This window comes from Scyliorhinus canicula, chromosome 19, assembly GCF_902713615.1.
Source record: "Scyliorhinus canicula chromosome 19, sScyCan1.1, whole genome shotgun sequence".
Classification (NCBI taxonomy): Eukaryota; Metazoa; Chordata; class Chondrichthyes; order Carcharhiniformes; family Scyliorhinidae; genus Scyliorhinus; species Scyliorhinus canicula.
The window spans coordinates 59,461,295-59,486,420 of record NC_052164.1 but is presented as its reverse complement, the minus strand read 5'-3'; the positions used below and the strand labels follow the sequence as shown (position 1 = coordinate 59,486,420).

Sequence of the window (25,126 nt, the reverse complement as noted above, 5' to 3'; positions counted from 1 at the left end):
GCCCTCCAAGCCCGCGCCGACCATGCTGCCCGTCTAAACTAAAATCTTCTACACTTCCGGGATCCGTATCCCTCTATTCCCATCCTATTCATGTATTTATCAAGATGCCCCTTAAACGTCACTATCGTCCCTGCTTCCACCACCTCCTCCGGCAGCGAGTTCCAGGCACCCACTACCCTCTGGGTAAAAAACTTGCCTCGTACATCTCCTCTAAACTTTGCCCCTCGAACCTTAAACCTATGCCCCCAATAATTGACCCCTCTACCCTGGGAAAAAGTCTCTGACTATCCATTCTGTCTCTGCCCCCTATAATTTTGTAGACCTCTATCAGGTCGCCCCTCAACCTCCTTCGTTCCAGTGAGAACAAACCAAGTTTATTCTACCTCTCCTCATAGCTAATGCCCTCCATACCAGGCAACATCGTGGTAAATCTCTTCTGCACCCTCTCTAAAGCCTCCACATCCTTCTGGTAGTGTGGCGACCAGAATTGAACACGATACTCCAAGTGTGGCCTAACTAAGGTTCTGTGCAGCTGCAACATGACTTGCCAATTTTTATATTCAATGCCCCGGTCAATGAAGTCAAGCATGCCACATGCCTTCTTGACTATCTTCTCCACATGTGTTACCCCTTTCAGTGACCTGTACACCTAGATCTCTCTGACTGTCAACACTCTTGAGGGTTCTACCATTCACTGTACATTCCCTACCTGTATTAGACCTTCCAAAATGCATTACCTTACATTTGTCCGGATTAAACGCCATCTGCTATCTCTCCGCCCAAGTCTCCAAACAATCTAAATCCTGCTGTATCATCTGACAGTCCTCATCGCTATCCGCAATTCCACCAACCTTTGTGTCGTCCGCAAACTTACTAATCAGACCAGTTACATTTTCCTCCAAATCATTTATATACACTATGAACAACAAAGGTCCCAGCACTGAACCCTGTGGAACCCTAGTCACAGCTATCCAATTAGAAAAGCACCCTTCCATTGCTACTCTCTGCCTTCTACGACCTAGCCAGTTCTGTATCCATTTTGCCAGCTCACCTCTGAACCCGTGTGACTTCACCTTTTGTACCAGTCTGCCATGAGGGACCTTTTCAACAGCCTTACTGAAGTCCATATAGACAACATCCACTGCCCAACCTGCATCAATCATCTTTGTGACCTCCTCGAAAACCTCTACCAAGTTAGTGAGACACGACCTCCCATTCACAAAACCGTGCTGCCTCTCGCTAATACATCCACTTGCTTCCAAATGGGGGTAGATTCTGTCTCGCAGAATTCTCTCCAGTAATTTCCCTACCACTGACGTAAGGCTCACCGGCCTGTAGTTCCCTGGATTATCCTTGCTACCCTTCTTAAACATAGGAACAAAATTGGCTGTTCTCCAGTCCTCCGGGACATCACCTGCAGACAGTGAGGATCCAAAGATTTCTGTTATGGCCTCAGCAATTACCTCTCTAGCCTCCTTGTGTATTCTGGGGTAGATCCCATCAGGCCCAGGGGACATATAGAACATAGAACAGTACAGCACAGAACAGGCCCTTCGGCCCTCGATGTTGTGCCGAGCAATGATCACCCTACTCAAACCCACGTATCCACCCTCTACCCGTAACCCAACAACCCCCCCCCCCCCCCTAACCTTACTTTTTTTTTTAGGACACTACGGGCAATTTAGCATGGCCAATCCACCTAACCCGCACATCTTTGGACTGTGGGAGGAAACCGGAGCACCCAGAGGAAACCCACGCACACACGGGGAGGACGTGCAGACTCCGCACAGACAGTGACCCAGCCGGAATCGAACCTGGGACCCTGGAGCTGTGAAGCATTTATGCTAACCACCATGCTACCGTGCTGCCCACCATGCTACTGTGCTGCCCACCATGCTACCGTGCTACCGAACATGCCGGTCCTGAATTCCTTTCAACTGACATTTGAAAGCCTCCCACTTGCCAGATGTTGATTTACCCTCAAACATCTGCCCCCATCTAGGTTCTTCAGTTCCTGCCTAATATTGTTATCCACCTTAATATTTTTCAAGACGCCCAACACCTCGTTTTTTTGGATCTCAATGTGACCCAGGCTAACTGCACACCCCTCTACAGACTCAACATCCACCAATTCCTTTTCTTTGTTGAATACTGATGCAAAGTATTCATATAGTACCTCGCCCATTTCCTCTGGCTCTACACATAGATTCCCTCTCCTGTCCTTCAGTGGGCCAACCCTTTCCCTGGCTACCCTCTTGCTTTTTATGTCCGTGTAAAAAGCCTTGGGATTTTCCTTTACCCTATTTGCCAATGACTTTTCGTGACCCCTTTTAGCCCGCCTGACTCCTTGCTCAAGTTCCTTCCTACTTTCTTTATATTCCACACAGGCTTAGTCTGTTCGCAGCCTTCTAGTCCTTACAAATGCCTCCTTTTTCTTTTTGACGAGGCCTACAATATCTCTCGTTATCCAAGGTTCCCAAAATTTGCCATATTTATCCTTCTTCCTCACAGGAACATGCCGTCCTGAATTCCTTTCAACTGACATTTGAAAGCCTCCCACTTGCCAGATTTTGATTTACCCTCAAACATCTGCCCCATCTAGGTTCTTCAGTTCCTGCCTAATATTGTGATAATTAGCCTTCCCCCAATTTAGCACATTCACCCTAGGACCACTCTTCTCCTTGTCCAGCAGCACTTTAAAACTTACTGAATTGTGGTCACTGTTCCCGAAATGCTCCCCTACTGAAACCTCTACCACCTGGCCGGGATCATTCCCCAATACTAGGTCCAGTACAGCCCCTTCCCTAGTTGGACTATCTACATATTGTTTTAAAAAGCCCTCCTGGATGCTCCTTACAAACTCCGCACCGTCCAAGCCCCTAGCACTAAGTGCTAGTCAATATTGGGGAAGTTGAAGTCTCCCATCACAACAACCCTGTTGCTTTTACTCCTTTCCAAAATCTTTCCACCTATCTGCTCCTCTATCTCCCAGTGGCTGTTGGGTGGCCTGTAGTAAACCCCCAACATTGTGACTGCACCCTTCTTATTCCTGATCTCTACCCATATAGCCTCGCTGCCCTCTGAGGTGTCTTCCTGCAGTACAGCTATGATATTCTCCCTAACCAGTAGCGCAACTCCTCCACCCCTTTTACATCCCCTCTATCCTGCCTGAAACATCAAAATCCTGGAATGTTTAGGTGCCAATCCTATCCTTCCCTCAACCAGGTCTCTGTAATGGCAACAACATCATAGTTCCAAGTACTAATCCAAGCTCTAACTTCATCTGCCTTACCTGTTATACTTCTTGCATTAAGACATATGCACTTCAGGAAACCAGTCCCTCTGTTTTCAGCAACATCTCACTGACTGCTCTTCCTCAGAGCCATACTGGCCCAATTTCCTCGTTCTCCCACAAACGTTTCACCTTCTGACCTATCCGGTACCCTCCCACCTGCCATACTAGTTTAAATCCTCCCGTGTGAAACTAGCAAACCTTGCGGCCAGGATATTTATGCCTCTCCAGTTCAGATGCAACCCGTCCTTCTTATACAGGTCACATCTGCCCCGGAAGAGCTCCCAGTGGTCCAGATAACTGAAACCCTCCCTCCTACACCAGCTGTTTAGCCACGTGTTTAGCTGCTCTATCTTTCTATTTGTAGCTTCGCTGGCACGTGGCACAGGGAGGAATCCCGAGATTACAACCCTTGAGGTCCTGTCTTTTAACTTTCTGCGGAGTTTCCTGAACTCCTGCTGCAGGACCTCATCCCCCTTCCTGCCTATGTCGTTAGTACCAATATGTACAACAACCTCTGCCTGTTTGCCCTCCCCCTTCAGGATGCCCGCTACCCGTTCTGAGACATCCTGGACCCTGGCACCAGGGCGGCAACGTACCATCCCGGAGTCTCTTTCACGTCCACAGAAGCGCCTATCTGTGCCCCTGACTATAGAGTCCCCTATGACTATTACTCTTCTGCACTTTGACCCTCCCTGCTGAACATCAGAGACAGCCATGGTGCCAGTGCTCTGCCTGCTGCTGTTTTCCCCAGATAGGATATTTCCCCCAACAGTATACAAAGTGGTATACCTGTTAGAGAGGCAGACAACTACAGAGGATTCCTGCACTGACTGCCTGCCCCTTCTGGTGGTCACCCATCTCTCTGCCTGTACCTTGGGTGTGACCACATCTATACAACTGCTATCTATGATGCTTTCCGCCACTTGCATGCTCCCAAGTGCATCCAACGGCTGCTCCAATTGAACCATGCGGTCTTTGAGGAGCCTCAGTTGGGTGCACTTTCTGCAGATGTAGCCATTCGGGATGCTGGAAGCCTCCCGCACCTGCCACATCTCACAGTCAGAGCACTGCATCTAATTGACATTACATTAACTAATTAATAAATTAAATTACAAAATAAATTTTCAAAAAAGTTACTGTTAACTATATATTTCCTGGCACTAGATTTCTAATATAAATGTAAATGCTAAATACAGTACACTCTGGGGAGGTGACAACACATTTAATGACTTGACAGTGAAGTGAGGTTAAAGTTTGGGTGCTGTTTTTTTATTTGTTCATGAAACGTAGGCGCACAGGCTGTGCCAATATTTATTATCCATCCCTAATTGCCCTTGAGGGGGACAATTAAGGGACAACCACATTTCCTTCCCTAAAGGACATTAGTGAACTAGGTGGGTTTTTACAACAATCGATGAAGGGTTCATGGTCATCATTAGACTTTTAATTGCATGTTTTTATTGAATTCAAATTTCTCCATCTGCAGTGGCAGGATTTGAACCTGGGTCCCCGGAGTATTACTCTGGGTTTCTGATTAATTAGTCCACTGATAATACCACTATGCTACCGCCTTCTCTGATTGGGTGGTGATTTGCAAGAAATGAAGGGCCAAGGATTAAACTAGACAATTGGCAGTTGTGAAATACACTTAATGATGGTGTATATTTAATCCTGAGAAAGTCTTCAAACAGAAAAACATTAATATATTTTCCTGTAATTACAAAATTATTTTCAATGTAGATTAGTGTGAGGTACTACATTTTGGCTGGAGGTATGAGGAGACCATATACTGTTTGTGAATAAAAGTCGAAATGTGATAGAGGAGCAGAGGTTCACAATTAGAAATAATTTAAAGCAGTAAATTAGTTAACAAAGAAACACTCAAAGCACAGCGGTACCTTTCTCATGCATAAGAATTGAGAAGTAAGGAAGTTATGTTCAATGTGCTTTTGACCTTGGTTAGAAAACACGGAGTATTTGGCACATTAAAGAAATAATTATTTCTTTCGATGACACAGTGGCACACTGCTGCCTCACATCTCCAAGGTCTGGTGTTCAATTCCCGCCTCGGTTGACTGTGTGGATTTTGCACTTTCTCCCGTGTCTGCATGGGTTTCCTCCGGGTGCTCCGGTTTCCTCCCACAGTCCAAAGATGGACAGGTTAGGTGAACTGCCATGTTAAATTGCCTCTTAGTGTCCAAAAGGTTAGGTGGGATTACTGGGTTACGGAGATAGGGTGGAGGCATGGACTTAACATAGAACATAGAACAGTACAGCACAGAACAGGCCCTTCGGCCCTCGATGTTGTGCCGAGCAATGATCACCCTACTCAAACCCACGTATCCACCCTATACCCGTAACCCAACAACCCACCCCCCCCCCCCCCCCCCCCTCCCTTAACCTTACTTTTTAGGACACTACGGGCAATTTAGCATGGCCAATCCACCTAACCCGCACATCTTTGGACTGTGGGAGGAAACCAGAGCACCCGGAGGAAACCCACGCACACACGGGGAGGACGTGCAGACTCCGCTCAGACAGTGACCCAGCCGGGAATCGAACCTGGGACCCTGGAGCTGTGAAGCATTTATGCTAACCACCATGCTACCGTGCTGCCCCAAGACTTAAGTAGGGTGCGTTCTCATATGCCAGTGCAGATCCCATTGCACTGTAAATTCTGTTATTCTATTAATTCAGAAGAACCCGAAGTGTTAAAAAAAACCACAGAGGTCAACAAAACTGAAGATACACTCATCAGGAAATTCTAAACAGACTGTGGCTGTTTCATTTAGGCCTCCAGCACAGAAAATGCCATTCGGCCAATTGCGCCTGTGCTGGTCAAAAACAACCACCCATTACATACCATTAAGTATTCTAATTCCATTTTCCAGGACTTGGCCCATAGTTTGTATGACCTGGCATCGCAAGTGCACATCTAAATACTTCTTTAATGTTATGAGTTTCTCTGCCTCCACCACCCTTTCAGGCAGTCAGTTCCAGGTTCCTACCACCCTCTGGGTGAAAAGGTTTTCTCCTCACATCCCCTCTAAATCACCTGCACCGTAACCTAAATCTATGCCCTTGGTCACTGACGCCTCCACCAAGGGAAAGGTTTTGTCCTATCTACTCTATCTGTGTCCCTCACAATTTTTTTCATCTCAATCATGTGCCCCCTCCATCTCCTTTGCTCTAACCTCAGTCTATGCAATCTCTTTTTGTAGCTAAAAAATCTCCAGTCCAGGCAACATCCTGGTAAATCTCCACAGCACCCTTTACAGTGCTACCACATCCTTCCTATAATGCGGATTCTAGAATTCCACATAATATTCTAGCCTGGCCCACCCAACATTCTATACAGTTCCAGCATAACCTCCCTGCTCTTAAGTTATACGCCTTTGCTAATAAAGGCAAGTATACCATATGTCTTCTTAACCACTGTTCTGCTACCTTAAGGGATGGGTGTTCATGGACACCAAGGTCCCTCTGATCCTCAGTGCTCCCAGGATCCTGCCGTTTAGCATGTATTTTCTTGCCTTGTTCATCCTGCCCAAGTACATTGCCTCACACTTATCTGGATTGAATTCCATTTGCCATTGATCAGCCCATCTGACCAGTCTGTCAATATCCTCCTGTAACCCAAGTAATCTCTTCACTATTTACCACCCCACCAATTTTTAGATCACTTGCGAACTTACTGATGAACTCTCCTAAATTCACGTCTAAATCATTTATATAAACGCAAACAGCAAGGCCCCCAACACTGATCCCTGCAGAATCCCGCTCGATACAGGCTGTCAGTCAGAAAAATGCCTCTTGATCATCACCCTCTACTTCTGGCCACTCAGCCAATTCTGGATTCTGGATCCAATTTGCCAAATTTCCTTGGATTCCGTGGGTTCTTACCTTTGCTATCAGTCTCCCATATGGGACCTTATCAAAAGTCTTGCTGAAGCCCAAGGAGATTACGTCAAATACACTGCCCTCATCTACGCACCTGGTCATCTCTTTGAAAAACTCAATCAAGTTGGCGAGGCATGGTCTCTCCTTAACAAAGCCATGCTGGCCGTTCTTGACTAATCCCTGCCTCTCCGAATGCAGATTAATTCTGTCCCTCAGTTTTGCTTCCAACAATTTCTCCAGCACTGAGGTTAGACTAACTGGTATGTAGTTTCCTGGTTTATCCCTTCCTCCCTTCTTGAACAATGGTACCATTTTATCTGTCCTCCAGCACCTCTCCTGTGGCCTGAAAGGGACTGAAAATTATTTCCAGAGCCCGTGTTATTTCCTCACTTGCCTCACTTAACTGGGATACATTTCATCTGGCCCTGGATATTTGTCTGCTTTTAAGCATGATAGACCATTCAGAATCTAGTATCTGTCAATATTAATTTCTTCAATTTTATCCTGATTTCTAAACCCACAGCAGCCCTTTCATTAGCAAACACCAACATAAAGTATCCATTTAGAACCCGACATATGACCTCCTGCTCCACACACAAATTACCAATGTGGTCCTTAATGTGACCTACTTTGTCCCTAGTTATCCTTGTACCCTTAATGAACTTGTAAAACAACTTAAGATTTTCCTTTATTTTACCTGCGCATATCCTTTCATGCCACCTTTTTGTTCTCCTAATTTTCTTTTTAAGTTCCCTTTTCCACATTCTATGACTCCAGGGCTTCTGCTGTTTCGAGCCCTTGATATCAACCATAAGCCTCCCTTTTGCTCCTTATCCAATGCTGTATATCCCTCGATATCCAGGGTTGAATAAGTTTGTTGGTTCCATCCTTTTTCTTGATTGGAAGATGTTGGCCCTGTACTCTCCCTATTTCCTTCCCATTGTTCTGTCACAGAATTACCTAAAAGTGCCTGTCCCCAATCAATTCTGGCCAAATCATAACCAATCTTATTAAAATCAGCCTTCTCCCAGTTTAGAACTTTGATCTCAGGCCCATCGGTTCCTTTTCCATAACAATCTTGAATCTGATGGAGTTATGATCACTGTCTGCAAAATGCTCCCCCACTGTTACTTCAACCCCTTCCCCAGCTTCATTATCTCAAATTAAGTCCAGGACCTTGGTAGTATTTTCTACACGCTGGCTTAAAATGTTCTCCTGGATGCATTTTAAGAATTCCGCTCCCTCTAAACCTTTTACACTATGACTACCCCAGTTAATGTTGAAGAAGTTGAACACTATTACTACCCTAATACTTTTACTCTTAGCTGTCTCGTCTGAAGATCATATATCCTGGAATATTGAGCTGCCAATCCTGCCCCTCTCTCAACCATGTCTCAGTGACAGAAATGGCATCATACACCAATGTTTTAATTTATGCCCTCAACTCATCTGCCTTGTTCGTCAGACTTCTTGCATTAAAACATCATCCAATCTTGCCAAACTCCCTTGTGACTGAACTGATCCAGTCAGAAATTTTGTGTCTTCCTGACTCACATAATGTCTCTTCTAATTTTGCCTGTGCATCTGTTCCTGCTGAACCATTTCTCAGGATCCCAGCAAAGTTAGTTTAACCCTCCCCAACAGCACTAGCAAACTTCATCTTGTACAGGTCGCACTGTCCCCAATGTCCCAGAAATCTAAAGCCCTCCCTCCTGCACTATCTCTCCAGCTATGCATTCATCTGGACTAATCTATTTTTATACTCACTAGCAGATGGCACTGGAAGTAATCCAGAGATTTGCAGAAGAGATTTACCAGGATGTTGCCTGGTATGGAGGGCATTAGCTATGAGGAGAGGTTGAATAAACTCGCTTTGTTCTCACTGGAACGAGAGGTTGAGGAGCGACCTGATAGAGGTCTACAAAATTATGAGAGGCATAGACAGAGTGGATAGTCAGAGGCTTTTTCCCAGGGTAGAGGGGTCAATTACTAGGGGGCATAGGTTCAAGGTGCGAGGGGCAAGGTTTAGAGGAGATGTACGAGGCAAGTTCTTTTACACAGAGGGTAGTGGGTGCCTGGAACTCACTCCCGGAGGAGGTAGTAGAAGCAGTAGATAGTGACATTTAAGGGGCATCTTGACAAATACATGAATAGGATGGGAATAGAGGGATACGGACCCCGGAAGTGCAGTAGATTTTAGTTTAGACGGGCAGCATGGTCGGCACATGGTCAGAAGGGCCTGTTCCTGTGCTGTACTTTTCTTTGTTCTTTGAGATTACTACCTTTTGGGTACTGTTTTTTAATCCACTCCCTAGCTCTTTAAATTCTGCTTGCAAAACCTCTTCCCCTTTTCTGCCGTTTGTACCATAATATCTGTCTGTTGCCCTCCTCCTTTAGTATGCCCTGCAGCTGTGCATGACATCCCTGACCCTGGCACCAGGGGGGCAACATACCATCCTGGAGTCCCTTTTGCAGTTCCAGAAACTCCTGTCTGATCCCCTTACAATTGAATCCCATACCATTATAGCCCTGAAATTCTTCCTCCTCCTCACGTGCAGCGAACCCATCCATAATGCCATGAAAATGGCTGCCACTGCTTTCCCCTACAGTCATCTCCCCCAACAGGTCCAAAACCATATCTGTTAGAAAGGGGGATGGCTTCAGGGGACTCCTCCACTACTTGCCTTGCTCTACTCTACCTGTTCATTCTTCACCTGCAGTGTGACCACCTCACTGAACGTGCAATCACAACTTGCTCAGAATCCCGGATGCACCACAGTAAATCCACCTTCAGCCCCAGCTCGGAAATGAGGTTAGCCAGTAGCTGCAGTTGACACACTTCCTGGGATAACTGACGCTTCCATGATTTGCCACATAGCACAGGAGCAGCATATCACGGGTAAATGCTTTCCTTCCATTACTACTCTTAAGTTGCTTATTTACTCCCTTTTTAAACAAAACATTGTTTATATCTGAATACTATTAACTTACCTCCCTTACACTAACTTTACTTCCTTCCCTTACACTAACTTTATTTTGTTTACTTATAGTACTTTATTATAATGACCCTGACTTGCACTGATTTGTATTTTTTCTCAGTTAATCCCTTCCTCCAAAACAAAAAATAAACACTTCTTAAACTCATAACTGCTTCACTGTAATTCTGACTGGGAGGTCAATGAGAACAGGAATCTGACCTTGGTGTTTATGAAACTCAATTACGCTCCTCTACTCCAGCCCGCACTGAGACTGAGCTCCGCACTCAAGCCTTTTAGCTTCACCTTCTCCCGGTTTCACCTACCTTCATGCTTTGCACCCAGCTTCAAAAGCACTCTCGTTTAGCCAGTGTTAACTTTGTTTACTGATTGGCCCGGAGAAGCCCCTTTGGAAATTCTGCAATGTTACACATGCTCTATAAATATAAGCTGTTGTTAAAGTTGAAGTAGGGTTAGAGGAGACTCGTGGGAAGCAAGAATATGGGCAGAAGGACTGAATAGCCTGTCTTTCTGCTTTAAATTGTATGTGCAGACAAAACTAAAAATTGACCCTATCGAGGTCTTTAAAATTATGAAAGAGTAACTGTGGAAAAACAAATCATTTGTGGGAGAGTTGAAAAGTAGAATCACAGAATCCCTACAGTGCAGGAGGCCATTCAGCTCAACGTGTCTGCACCGACCCTCTGAAAGAGCACCCTAACAAGCACACTCCCCACCCTACCCCTGTTATCCGATCTAACCTATGGACACTGAGGGGCAATTTAGCTTGGCCAGTGCACCTAACTTGCACATCTTTGGACTGTGGGTGGAAACCAGAGCATCCGGAGGAAACCCACGCAGTCACGGGGAGAACGGGCAAACTCCACAGACAGTCACAGAAAGCTGGAATTGAACTCGGGTCCCTGGCGTTGTTAGACAGCAGTGCTAACTACAGTGTCACCTGTCATAAATATAAAATAGTGACCCCTGTGTAAGATATTCAGTGGGAAGTTATTTACTCAGAGAATGGTTACAATACAGAACTGACTATCACATCTATTAAATGTTAATTTCCTACATTACTACAAAATCTACACTTCAGAAGTACTGTAATATGGTTTGGGGTGTCCTGAAAGTTGTGGTGAAAGTCACTGTATAAATCCAAATGCCTTATTTCACATGGAGCAGTTGAGGTAAATAGATTGATGCATTTAAGGGAAAAGTAGCTAAGTACATGAGAAAAGAAGAGAATGATATACTGGTGGAAAATAAGGTGAGAGGAGGCACATTTGGAATATAAACCTGAGAACAGTCCTGAAAGGCCAAACTACCTATTTCTGTGCTGTAAAATTCTATGCAATCACAACAAGGGTGGTATTCTGTGCCCTCCCCTGTTTGTTGAGAGGGGAGGGGTGCATTTGACCAGGCTAGAGGATGGTAGGTGAGAGTTCACTGCCTTTCCACCTTGCCCTGATTACCCTTGCATGTTTGCTTGTAGGTTCCCATGGAGGGGTTCCTCACATTCAATGGTACTCAGTGCCTGATCAAGAGACCCAGCACCAAAGAGGTTGGGAAGGACACAGAGAGCCACGTCTTTTGTGTTTCCCATGCCATGAACCTCTTTCGACCATGACTCAACTGTGCCCGAATCTCTCATTGATCTAATGACTCAGGGGGCTGTCATACCAGCAGTAGCTACCACCTCAGCAGTGGCACTGCTCAGTACAGAGCTGCGAACTTCGATTGGCAGGCAGCTCTCAGAGAGGGGGGGATGGAAGGGTTGGGGACCCGCTGGCCAGTCGGAAAAGCCTGCTGTTGGCCTGACAGGTGCCTGAGTGGCATAAGTTGAAGCAGGCCTTCCCGAACAGAGGCGATGCAAGGATTTTGCCAAAGGCCATCGCCTCACAAGATTCTGTGGAGAGTGTGCAGGGGCTGTGGGGAATGATGGGGGGGCCGCAGGGAGTGATGGGGGGGCGGGGATCACCAGGAGTGGCGGAGGGCTGCGGGGAGGCCACCAGGAGTGACGGATCGGGGGTAGCTGTAGCAAAGGGCGAGGAAGGGAGGGGAAGGGATGGCAGAAGAGGAATGAATGCGGGGGATTGAGAGACTAAGAGGAGGGAGAAGAGAGGTGAAGGAGGAGAGGGCAGGAAAGGGGTCGGGGAGGACATGGTGAGGCTGGTGAGAGGCTGGGGTGGAGAGAGGCGAAAGTATAGGGATGAGACGAAGTACAGAAGAAGAGCAGAACCAGGGTCAGTAAAGCAGAAAGAAAAGGGATTGTAAAAAAAAGGATACGTTCGGTAAATGAGAGAAAGCCAAATAAAGATACCGCAAGGAGAAACAAAAAAGAGCAGGCAGGAGAGGCAAGGGGAGAAAAAAAGTACAACATGGCCTGGTCAATCCTGTGGGTGGGGGCTGGGACAGGGGCTGCATCATACCTCTGCACTGTCGTTCAGCCAGTCTGTACGAGGCAGCTCTGCAAGCTGGGAGAAACGCCGATCGTAAATGCAGAGATGGAGGTGTTTATCCAGCACCCGGAAATCTTCATAACTCCTCTTCACAATCCAACTTCTGCCCTGCAGATAGAAGAAAGTTTACTGAAAACATTGAACATCTCATTTGGAAATGAGCCAAAACAAAATTATGCAGTTTGAAGAAAGGAAACAGTTGGTTTCAGTAAGTGTCTTAGAACTACATTTTGTATTTTATTAATTAATGTGAACTGGTACTTTCAGGAAAACCCTCCAATCAGGTTTCTGCCCCTGCTACAGTACCGAAACAGTGCTTACCGAAGTCAGAAATTACACCCTATGTAATTGTGACAAAGATAAACTCTCCTTTCTCATCATTCTTCACCTGTCTGAAGCCTTTGACACAGTTGACCACATTCATCCTCCACGAACACCTCTCCACTATTTTCCAGCTGGGTGGGAATGCACTGGCCTGGTTAAATTTTTATCTCTCAAATTGTAGCCAGGGAATTGCCATCAATGGCTTCTCTTCTCACTCCCACACCGTTACCTCTGTTGTCCTTCAAGGATTTATCCTTGGCTTCCTCCTGCTTCCCATCCTCATGCTGTTCCTCACTGGCATCATCCAAGAGCAACTCGTTAGTTTCCACATGCAGAATTGACACCAAACCCTATCTCACCACCTACACAGTCTCGGAACTGAAAGTTCTAACGTGTCTTCGCCAATATTTATCCCTCAGCCAGCATCACCAAAACAGATTAGCTTGGTCATTAAGCTCACAATTGTTTGTGGAATCTTACTTTGCACAACTGTGCTGCCTTTTTCTCCACAATGCATTAGTCATGAGAGGAGCTATATCAATGCAAATTGTTTCTTCAACATATTTCAGTCTCATCATTTAAATATTTATAATATATTAACATTTTTTCCCCATAAAACCTTACCACTAACGATAGAGCACTTCCTCTCCCCCATGACCCCTCTGACTAATCATCTCACTGAAGCAGCCACACCAGTGAAGGGAGCCTGGGACAACAGTGCAGCATGGCGCTATGCTAGTTTTAAAAAAAAGGTGTGCTCAATCTTTTTAGCAATTACACCATTTCAACATCAAATTAATCATTTTGAGCAAAAAGTACCCCAATATATTTGCATTCTTCTTTATATTCAAACTGGTAACTTGTGGGCAATGGGAAATACTCACTCAGCTATGAGATCTAAAAGACATTTTTTCTGAACAAGAAAATTACATATAGGTCCAAAAATCACTAATGATTTGGTGCTGTTCAGGTCTCAAACAGAGTAATTTACACAGATCCCTGGTACAGGGAAAAGACTGTGGGGGAGGGAAGTGGGGCGGAACTACCAATAAAATTCAAACCACTCTATCCCATAATTAGCACATAACATTTCTACAGAAAAGAAAATGATGAATATGAACAGTTTTATTAAACAGGAACTGCTTTCTGAAGAAACATCTGCACTCTGTCACACCATCTGTCAGTTTAGATTTTTTATTTCTTATTGCTCCAGAGCCAACTCTGAGGCCCTGGTCCACAAGGAATTAGACCACAGCTTGCTCCATATTGACCTTTAAAGCTGTAACACATCAGTGTAAGCAGAAAATCCTACTTTCTCACAGCCTACATATGGCTATACTGAGTGAGTACAGCCAGCTTACACAATCACTGCTACATATTTCAAACACTTTAAAATATCTCAACTCTCTTGGCTCAACAAGAATGCAATCGTGTTAGGATTCTCAAGAAAAATGGGTGATGCAGGCTGGCTACAGTGTGTGCACGTATGTGTGGGGTGTCCTTATAGCATGTGTGTGTTTGAGATAGAGACAGAAAGGGAGAGGTGCCCTTGCAGTGTGTATGCGCAAGTCTGAGCTTGGTGCTTACTTCAATTTCTAAATTAATTGATGACATCAAATTCAGTGGAATTGTTTTTTTAAAAAAAAATATTCGTTCAAGCAATGCGGTATTATTTATTGTACATCGCTAACTGCCCTTGAACATAGAACATTACAGCGCAGTACGGGCCCTTCGGCCCTTGATGTTGCGCCGGCCCGTGAAACCATCTGAAGCCTATCTGACCTACACTATTCCATTTTCATCCATATGTCTATCCAGTGACCACTTAAATGCCCTTAAATTTGGCGAGTCTACTACTGTTGCAGGCAGGGCGTTCCACACCCCTACTACTCTCTGAGTAAAGAAACTGCCTCTGACATCTGTCCTATATCTACCACCCCTCAATTTAAAGCTATGTCCTCTCGTGTTGGTCATCACCATCCGAGGAAAAAGACTCTCACTGTCCACCCTATCTAACCGTCTGACTATCTTATATGTCTCTATTAAGTCACCTCTCAGCCTTCTCCTCTCTAACGAAAACAACCTCAAGTCCCTGAGCCTTTCCTCGTAAGACCTTCCCTCCATACCAGGCAACATCTTAGTAAATATCCTCTGAACTCTTTCCAAAGCTTCCACATCCTTCCTATAACGTGGTGACCAGAACTGCACGCAGTACTCCAGGTGTGGCCGCACCAGAGTTTTGTACAACTGCAGCATGACCTCGTGGCTCCGAAACTCAATCCCCCTACTGATAAAGGCTAGCACACCATATGCCTTCTTAACAGCCCTATTAATCTGGGTGGCAACTATCAGGGATTTATGTGCCTGGATGCCGAGATCTCTCTGTTCATCTACACTACCAAGAATCTTGCCATTAGCCCAGTACTCTGCATTCCTGTTACTCCTTCCAAAGTGAACCACCTCACACTTTTCCGCATTAAACTCCATCTGCCACCTCTCAGCCCAGCTCTGCAGCTTATCTATGTCCCTCTGTAACCTATAACATCCTTCAGCACTATCCACAACTCCACCGACCTTCGTGTCATCTGCAAATTTACTAACCCATCCTTCTACACCCTTTTCCAAGTCATTTATAAAAATGACAAACAGCAGTGGCCCAAAACAGATCCTTGCGGTACACCGCTAGTAACTGAACTCCAGGATGAACATTTGCCATCAACCACCACCCTCTGTCTTCTTTCAGCTAGCCAATTACTGATCCAAACCGCTAAATCACCTACAATCCCATACTTCCGTATTTTCTGCAATAGCCTACCGTGGGGAACCTTATCAAACGCCTTACTGAAATCCATATACACCACATCAACCGCTTTACCCTCATCCACCTGTTTGAGAACGTGGTGATACACTGCCTTCTTGAACCTCTGCAGTACATGTGGTGTGAGAACATCAACAGTGCTGTTCAGAAGGGAGATCCAGAATTTTGATCGAATGACAGTGAAGTCTGGATGATGTGTGATTGCATGTATTTGTTGCCACTGTCCTTCTAGGTGGTAGCGGTCGTGTGTTTGGGAGGTGCTGCAAAAGAAGCCTCGTTAAATTCCTGCATTGCATATTGGAGATGCTACGCACTACTGCAACTGTGCATCAATGGTGTAGGGAGCGAATATTGAAGGTGGATGGCGCACCAGTCAAGTGGGCTGCTTTGTCCTGAATGGTGTCAAGGTGTTTTGAGTGTTGTTGGAATTACACTCATCAAGGAAAATAGAGAGTATTCCACCACACTCCTGACTATTATTTTGTAGATGGTGGACAGGTTTCGGGGAGTCAAGAGGAGAATTGGACTTTGCAGAATTACCAGCCTCTGACCTACTCTTGTAACCACAGATGTTATCGGATTGGTCCTGTTCAGTTTCTAGTTAATGGTAATCCCCAGAATGTTGATTGTGAGGGATTCACTCAATGTAATGTCATTGTATGCCAAGGGGGGGTGATTGGATTCTCGCTTGTTGGAGATGGTCATTGTCTGGTAGTTTCATGGCACAAACGTTACTTGCCAGTTATCAGCCCAAGCCTGGATATGTTTTGATGCATATGGACACCGAGTGCTTCAGTACCTGTGGAGTCACAAACGGCGCTAAACAATGTGCAATCATCAGCAATTATCCCCACTTATGACCATATGGTAGAGGGAAGGGCATTGGTGAAACAACTTAAGATAGTTAGGTCAAAGCCACTGCCTTGTGGAACTCCGGCAGTGATGTCCCCGTTCTAAGGTGATTGACCTCCAACAACTGCAACCACCTTCCTTTGTGCTGGGTATGACTCAAACCAGTAGAGAGCTTTCCTCCTAATTCCCATTGACTCCAGTTTTTCAAGGGTTCTTCGATGCCACAATCAGTCAAACGCTGCCTTGATGTCAAGGAAGTCACTTCCACCTCTTGAGCTCGGCTCTTTGTCCATGTTTGGACCAAGACTGTAATGAGGTCAGGAATTGAGTGGCCCTGGCGGAACCAAAATTGAGTGACAGTGAGGTTATTGCTGAGTAAGTGCAGCTCGATAGTACCATCGATGACCTCTTCTGATAACTGAGACAAGACTGATGTCTTTTGGATCCCATATCTATGAGTATTTCCCATTACCTACAAGTTACCAGTTTGAATATAAAGAAGAAAGCAAATGTATGAGGGTACTTTTGTTCAAAGTGATCAATTTTATGTTGCATTGGGTAGGTTGGATTTGTCCTGCTTTTGTGGACAGGACATATCTGGGCAATTTTGTACATTGTCATGTAGATGCCAGTTCTACAACTGTACCATAACAGCTTGGCTAGGGGCACAGCTTGTTCTGGAGAAAAGTCTTCACTACTATTGCTGGAATGTTGCCAGTGCAGTATCCATTGTGTTTAGCCATTTTTCATATCACATGGAGTGAGTCGAATTGGCTGAAGGCTGACATCTAAGATGCCGGGGACATCTAAGATGCTGGGAACCTCAGGAGGAGGCCGAGATGGACCATCCACTCAGCACTTCTGGCTAAAGATTGTTGCAAATGCATCAGCCTTGTCTTTTGCACTGATGTACTAAGCTCCCCCGTCAGTGAGGATGGGGACATTTGTGGAGCCTTCTCCTCCAGTGAGTTGTACAATTGTCCATCACGATTCGCGACTGAATGTGGCAGGACTGCAGGGTTTATATTTGATCCTCAGCTGTGAGATTGCTTAGCTCTGTCTATTATTTACTGTTTCCACTCTCTGGCATGCAAGTAGCCCTGTGTTGTAGTTCCATCAGGTTGACATCTGAGTTTTAAGTATGCCTGGTGCTAATTCTGGAATGCCCTTCTGCACCACTCATTGACCAAGGTTGATCCCTGACTTGGTGGCAATGGTAGTGTGGGAGCCATGCCAGGACATGAGGTCATAGATTATGGTTGAGTACAGTTCTGCTGCTGCTGATGGCCATAGCGACTCATGGATGCCCAGTCTTGAGTTGCTAGATCCGTTCTAAGTATATCCCATTTAGCACAGTGGCAGTGCCACACAACTGATTGAGGATATCCTCAATGTGAATACGGGTTGTGATGGAGATCACACTCTCCGCAGAATTCGATTTAGAATGAGGACATGTATAAGTAGCAGAAATTAATACATCAAGTGTTTTAATTCAAAGTGGAATAAAATCACTTCAGCAGAAAGGTCTTTCAAAAGTCACCACCAGCTGCAAAAACATTAGCTGATCCCTCGGATCATTAAGCCATCCTAGACAAATGCGGGATAAGGAAGATCCTTGAATTTACAGCACATAAATTCTTCAAATTACCTTACTGCAATTATAACCATAAACTAGAGGGCGGGAAGCTATATTAGAAGGTGGCAACTGGAATAAATTAAACAAACTTCTTTTTCAGACTATAAACCTTGACACTTAAGATGACATCATTTGGAATAGTGGCTATCTGGACATCTATATATTTAAGAATCTTAACACATTGAAATAGACAGAAGTAGAAATGTGTCTCAAACAACTCCCTGTCTGACCATATATCTAAGACACCTTACATTCAAGCAGACGCTAAGATCTATAAATCACATTATTGTTGATTAACCACAAACCAAGCCATTTGGCATCGGAAATTGCCCAGTAGGGAAGATAGGATCCAGGAAAAGCTATTCACTAAACAGGGAGAATTATGTATAAAAGATGAGCAGTTTGGCAGAATCAGCTCTCACTCTCTCCTTCTAGAATGCAGTCAAAGGTCTGTTCTTCCGCCTGCTTTGTCCAACAAAGACCATTGTGGTTTTGTAAGTATGATTGTATTAAACCTCTTAGAAATTGATATGATACACTTTAGGATTTTCCCTGTTTAGATATATCCTTCTCTTAGAGAAGTTAGTTTGTTAACAGATAACAAAGGACTGTTAACTGATCTTTTTTTAAACAGGTAACAAAAGACTTTTAATCAATTTATATTTTTAATTCTACAATTCTGTATGTATCAATTGGATGTATCTTATAATAAAAATACTATGAGAAATTAAACTGTGCAGTCTTACTCTCAATAAATTTTAGATCCTAGACACTCATTTAAGAAGTCTTAAATGACAAGACCGACAGAGGTAGGGGGTTTAGTCATGAGTGACGTATTCAAACTTCTTTCATTGAAAAGTACCTAAAATCCTGTTTAACTGTTTGAGACACAGGAAAGTAACCTCCCCTCGCGAGAGCTATTCTGAGTCTTAACAGAGAAACAGATTTCCCTTTTTTGGTGGCTTAACCTGATATATGTCAGTAAGATAGCCCCTTCGGATCTGGAATGGCGAAACCGCTCACTGGGTCTCCACAAAGACTGTGCAGTGGACACTCTTACATATCTTCGACAGATTCATCCACAAAAGGTTGTAGTTTTTTCCCTTTAATTAGTTCCCTCACCACCTGCCAAGGACCCAGTCCAGCAGCTATATATATCCTTTTGGACTTGGCTGGCTCATTCAATAATGATACTACCAAACCACACTTGGTGATGGGCATTTAAATCCCCCACCCAGAGTACATTCTGCACCCGTGCCACCCTCAATGCTTCTGCCAAGTGGTGTTCAACATGGACAAGTACTGATTCATCAGCGGAGCAAGGATGGTACGAGGTACCATTTGTTTGTCCTGATGCCATAAGAGTTCATGAGGTCCAGAGTCGGTGTTGAGCACTCCCAGAGCAACCCCCTCTCGAATGTATATCACTGTGCCATCAACTCTGCTGGGTTTGTCCGCATATCCAGGGATGGTGATGGCGGTGTCTGGGACATTATCTCAGGTACGACTCAGTACGACTGTGTCAGGGAGTGCTTGACTTGTCTGTGATGGCGGTGTCTGGGACATTATCTCAGGTACGACTCAGTACGACTGTGTCAGGGAGTGCTTGACTTGTCTGTGGGACAGCTCTCCCAATTTTAGCACAATGCCCCAGATGTTAGTAAGGAGGACTTTGCAGGGTGTAGCGCTAATAATTATACTCAAAGCCGAGAGACTAGTACAATAGAGGCTTTACTGTTGTACGATGCTGTCCCTCCATCTGCAACTGTAGACTAAAGGTCTGAGTGACTCACACGCATATTTATACACAAGCACCCTGTGGGCGGAGCTAGCCGGCAGGGGCTTACCGGAGGAACCTGTATTACAGGTACAGGCATACATCCCCCTACTGCAAGTACGCATAACTACAGTGTTATATCACCACACAGGGTCCACAAGGCTGGTTGTCGTTTCCAGAGCTTAGACTAATGCCAGGTGGTCCATTCAGCTACCACGGGGAGTGGTTGAAGTGAATAAGATAAATGCATTTGGATTGGAGTTTGTTTATTGTCACGTGTACCAAGGTACAGTGAAAATATTTTTCTGCTAGCAGCTCAACAGATCATTAATTACATGAAAAGAAAAGGAAATAAATAAAATAAAATAATAAATAAGTATTTAAGAGGAAACCAGACAAGCACACTAGGGAGATAGGAATAGTAGCTACGATAGTAGATTTAAATTAGAAAAGACGAGAGACAGCTCGTTCCGCTTTCATTCTATTTAAACTTTGTAGTGCTGTGACTGAGTGACTTTCTCGGTCAAACCACAATTTTGTGGGTCTGGAGTCACATGTAGGCCAGATCGGGTAGGAATGGCAGATTACCTTCCCTGAAGGGCATTAGTGAACCAGAGGGGATTTTAACAATGGTATTAGACTAGCTTTGAATTCCAGATTCATTAATTACATTAAAATTCTACCAGCTGCAATGGTGGGATTTGAACCAGTGTACGCAGAGCATTAGCCTAGGCGTCTGGATAAGTAGTCCAGTGACATGATCACTGCACCATCACCTCCCATGTACTGAGGAGCAACGCAACAATTTACAACAAATAATTGGAAAATGGAAGTTCAACATAGATAAATGTGTCCTCCATTTTGGTAGAAAGTCATGAGCTAACCCATGACTTGGAAGATGCCAGTCCAGGTTGAGTAGACAACAAATAAATCTCACAGTACAAATACACTAATCACGAATGTACTGCAAAAGCAAAGTACTTTGGATGCTGGAAATCTGAAATAAAAACAAAAAATGTTGGAAATACTAAGCAGGGCTGGCAGCTTCTGTGGAGAGCGAAACAGTTGATTTTTCTGGTCAATGTCCTTTCCTGATAACTAAAGAAATATAAAAAGCTCGAATGCTGCAAAACACCAGGATGGGTTGATTGGGTTGAATCGACTATTTCAGTGCCATATGTGTCATGTATGTAATCGGATGTCATTATCATTATCCCCTGCTCGTATACTTGAGGAGGTGCCCTGCCAGGATTCCATGCACTGCCGCAGCTTGCCCAGGATTACTTGGCCTATTACACACGATTAGCAGGTTTCTTTTAGGAGGCTACCCATTTAGGCAGCAAACTACGATTGAAAATTTGACAAGAAGCAGCACAGTAGTTGGCATTGGATAAAAGCAAATTACTGCGAATGCTGCAATCTGAAATCAAAGAGAAAATGCTGGAAAATCTCAGGAGGTCTGGCAGCATCTGTAGGGAGAGAAAAGAGCTAACGTTTCGAGTCCAGATGACCCTTTGTCAAGCTGCTAGCTTTGCCAGTTATTATCAGCTTTGACAGTAGTTGGCACTGTTGCTTCACAGCGCCAGGGACCAAGGTTACATTCCCGGCTTGGGTTACTGTCTGCGTGGAGTCTGCACGTTCTCTGTGTCTGCGTGGGTTTCCTCCGGGTGCTCTGGTTTCCTCCCACAAGTCCCGAAAGATGTGCTCGTTAGGTGAATTGGACATTTCAAATTCTCCCTTTGTGTATCCGAACAGGCGCCAGAATGTGGCAACTAGTGGATTTTCACAGTAACTTCATTGCAGTGTTAATGTTAGCCTATTTGTGACACTAATAAAGATTATTATTCTGTTAAATCACTCAGCCCCATACTCCCAGTCCACACATCCAGAATGACTATTTGTTGGTATTCATCGATCCCCAAGGAAGATGACCCATTCTAACTGCCATTAATGTACTCTTTCATGTAATAATGAAAGTTACCTGCTGTTAACTAGAAAATTATTAACATTCAGTTGCTTCTATTTTCATTAATTTGATAGCCAATCTTCTTGCTGATTTTAGACATCGCCACAATTGAGGAAGAATTTATTATTGTTTTGGATGTTTGCTTTGCTTTTTACAGGCACCATCCATTTCATGGTTATTTCTAAAACCACTCCAGTATAACTGGGTGCGGGTTGTGTTAAAATAAGCATCTTTTCCATTAACTCAGGAATCTGCCAATGTTCTTTTTCCATATCAGTGATTTTTCTGTTCATTCTCAGGGTGTGGCTGTCACTAACGAGACTAGCATTTATTGGCCCTTCCTAATTACACTCGAGGTGGTGGTGGTGAGCAGCCTTCTTGAACCGCTGCAGTCCATGTGATGTTGTTCGGTAGGGAGTACAAGGCTTTTGACTCAGTAAAGTGAAGAAACAGCAATACATGTTGATGTCAGGATCATTTGTAACCTGGAGGGTACCCTGAGGGTGATGCTATTCCGCAGCATCTTTTGGTGACAGGCAACAAGATGACATCAGACACGGGTTTGATAGATGCTGCATTGGCAAATTTCACAGCTTCTACAAACATATGAAAATGACCGACAGGTCGAGACCCAATGGTTCATCTACATTATTTGCCGAAGAATCACACTACATACACTTCAACGCACGATTGCCTGGGAGACGAGAAACCAGGTAAAAATCCAAGGCAATTATAGGGTGAAAATGTAACAAAACAACTTAAAGAGAGCAGATATTGAGACTTTATGGTCAGACTTTCCAAAGTAGAAGGAAAATTAAAAAGTAGGGCCTCAAAGGGAGTAGTCTCTGGATTACCACAAGCCAGTGAGAGCAGATATCGGGATTGGGAGAATCAAATGTGTGGCTTGAGGCATGGGACATTGGCACCAGTTCTGGGGCAGGAGACATCTAGTTAAAAGGGAAAGGTTGCACCTCAACAGAACTGGAGCCAATGTACTCTTGGCAGAGTTCAGTAGAAAGGTTTGGAAGGGTTTAAATGGCAGGATGATGGACACCAGCCTATAGCAGCAGTAAAAAGGAAAAAGGCGCATAAAGGAGTGAGAATTTTAGATAGTACTGCAGTTGGAAGTAGACTATTTCAGAAAGCAGACGACTCAAAAGGACTATCAGGAATACAATGATAGGTTTAATATGCAGGTATGTGAACACATTAATATGTGGTAAATAAAGTTGGTGAGCTGCAAACACAAATAGGCATGTGAAGATAAGAGATAGTGCCAATAACGGAAATGTGGCTTAAAATGGTGAGGGGTGAGTTTTAATATGCAAGGATACAAAGTACTCAGAAAAGATAGGGAAGGAAAGAAAAGGAGGGTGCGGGGGAGGGGAGTGGGAATACTGATTAAGGAAGACACTGGAGTGTTGGAAAGAGAGCATGTCCAGGACACTGCACAAAGAAAATCCATTTGGTTGGTGTTGCGAAGCAAAAAGAGGAAGAATACACTATCAGTGGTATTTTACAGTCCTCCGAATAGTGAGAAATAGAGACCTAACCTGCAGAGAAATCACACAGATATGCAAGGACTAGAGTGGTGATTTGGAACTCTTTAATTAACCAAATATTATAATATTACATTAATAGCATACATGGTGCAGAAAAGCCCATTCAACCTAACTAATCCATGTCAGTTTCATGCTCCATTTGAACCTCCTCCCATCTTTACTCATCTAAATCCACCATCAAATATACTTGTCTAGCTTCCCCTTAAATCCATTCACACTATTCCCTTCAACCGCACCTTGTGGGGGCAAGTTTCACATTCTCACCACTCTTTGGCTACAAAAGCTGTTTCTGAATTCCCTATTGGACCATATTGATGGCCACTAAGTTACGCTTTTCCCCTCCAAGAGGAAATATCCACTCTATCGAAACTTTTCAGAATTTTTAAAGACCTCAATTAGGTCATCCTTCAGCCTCGTTTATTCAAGCAAAAAGAAATTTAGTCTGTCAATCCTTTCCTGATAGGTAGACCCACCGAATATTGGTGTCACTTTTGTAAATCTTATCTGCATCATCTATAGTGCATATCCTTTTCATAATATGGCAACCAGAACTGCATAGAATACTCCAAGTGCGATTTAACCAAAGTTAGAAATGGGTTCAGCATAACTTTCATACTTTTTAATTTAATGGGCGGAATTCTCCGCTCCCCACGCGGCCTGGGAGAATCGTGGGAGGGCCTCCCGACATTTTTTATGCCCCCCCCCCCCGCGATTCCCCCCCCCCCCCCCCCCCCCCCGGAAAAATCGTCACTCGCCGTTTTTTACGGCGAACGGCGATTCTCCGAGCCTGGGCCGAGCGGCCGGCCCTTCACGCCCGTTTCACCATTTGGGGCATCTAGGGGCCCGATTTGGACGGGAGCACCGCGACTGTGCTCCGGAGGGGACAGGCCCGAGATCGGTGCCCACTCTTTCCCCTCCGCCGCCCAGCAAGATCAAGCCGTCACGTCTTGCCGGGCGGAGGTGGAGAAAGACGGCACAGCGCATGCGCGGGTTCGTGCAGTCTGCGCAGTGATGTCATCCGCGCATGCGTGGGTTGGAACCGGCAACCCGCGCATGCGTGGATGACATCATGAAAAGAGCCGTTCGCGCGTCATTTCTGGCGGCCGATGTCGCGGCCGGGAACGACGGGGGCCCGCTCCTAGCGGTGAATTAGGTGCGGGGAGCGGGCCCCGAGGCTGTCGTGAACCACGGCCGAGTTCACGACGGCCTCCGCGATTTTTGGCCTTAGCGGAGAATACCGCCTGATCTCTTTAGAAACAAAGCTGTGTGTTTGGTTTTCTTTTGTTTTGGCCTTGTTATGGTGCAACTTTTGGTGATTGACGTATCTGTACTCCACGATCCATTTCTTCCTTTACCGTGCCTAGACTTGCATCTTCAAGTAGTAAGTGGTTTTTCCATTTTTCCTACTAAACTGGCTCACATTTGAATCGATCATTAAAGAGGTTATAGCTGGGCACTTAGACACTGGGCACGGTGGCATAGCAGTTAGCAATGCTGCCTCACAGAGCCAGGGACCCAGATTCAATTCTGGCCTTGGGTGGCTCATTCCCCCCATG

The 25,126-nt window shown here is 44.9% G+C and overlaps 1 protein-coding gene across 9 annotated transcripts in view; it reads right to left on the bottom strand.

The window, feature by feature from the left end:
* LOC119954104 (rho GTPase-activating protein 32-like) overlaps window positions 1-25,126 on the bottom strand; it is a 726,718-nt gene that overhangs the window by 183,563 nt on the left and 518,029 nt on the right. For 7 of the 9 annotated variants that reach the window (XM_038778987.1, XM_038778995.1, XM_038778990.1 and 4 more), the window contains one exon: window positions 12,606-12,743. In XM_038778987.1, the coding sequence (XP_038634915.1) occupies window positions 12,606-12,743 (138 nt within the window). The remainder of the gene's footprint in view (window positions 1-12,605; window positions 12,744-25,126) is intronic. The other 2 variants (XM_038778993.1, XM_038778994.1) reach the window with 1 other exon arrangement.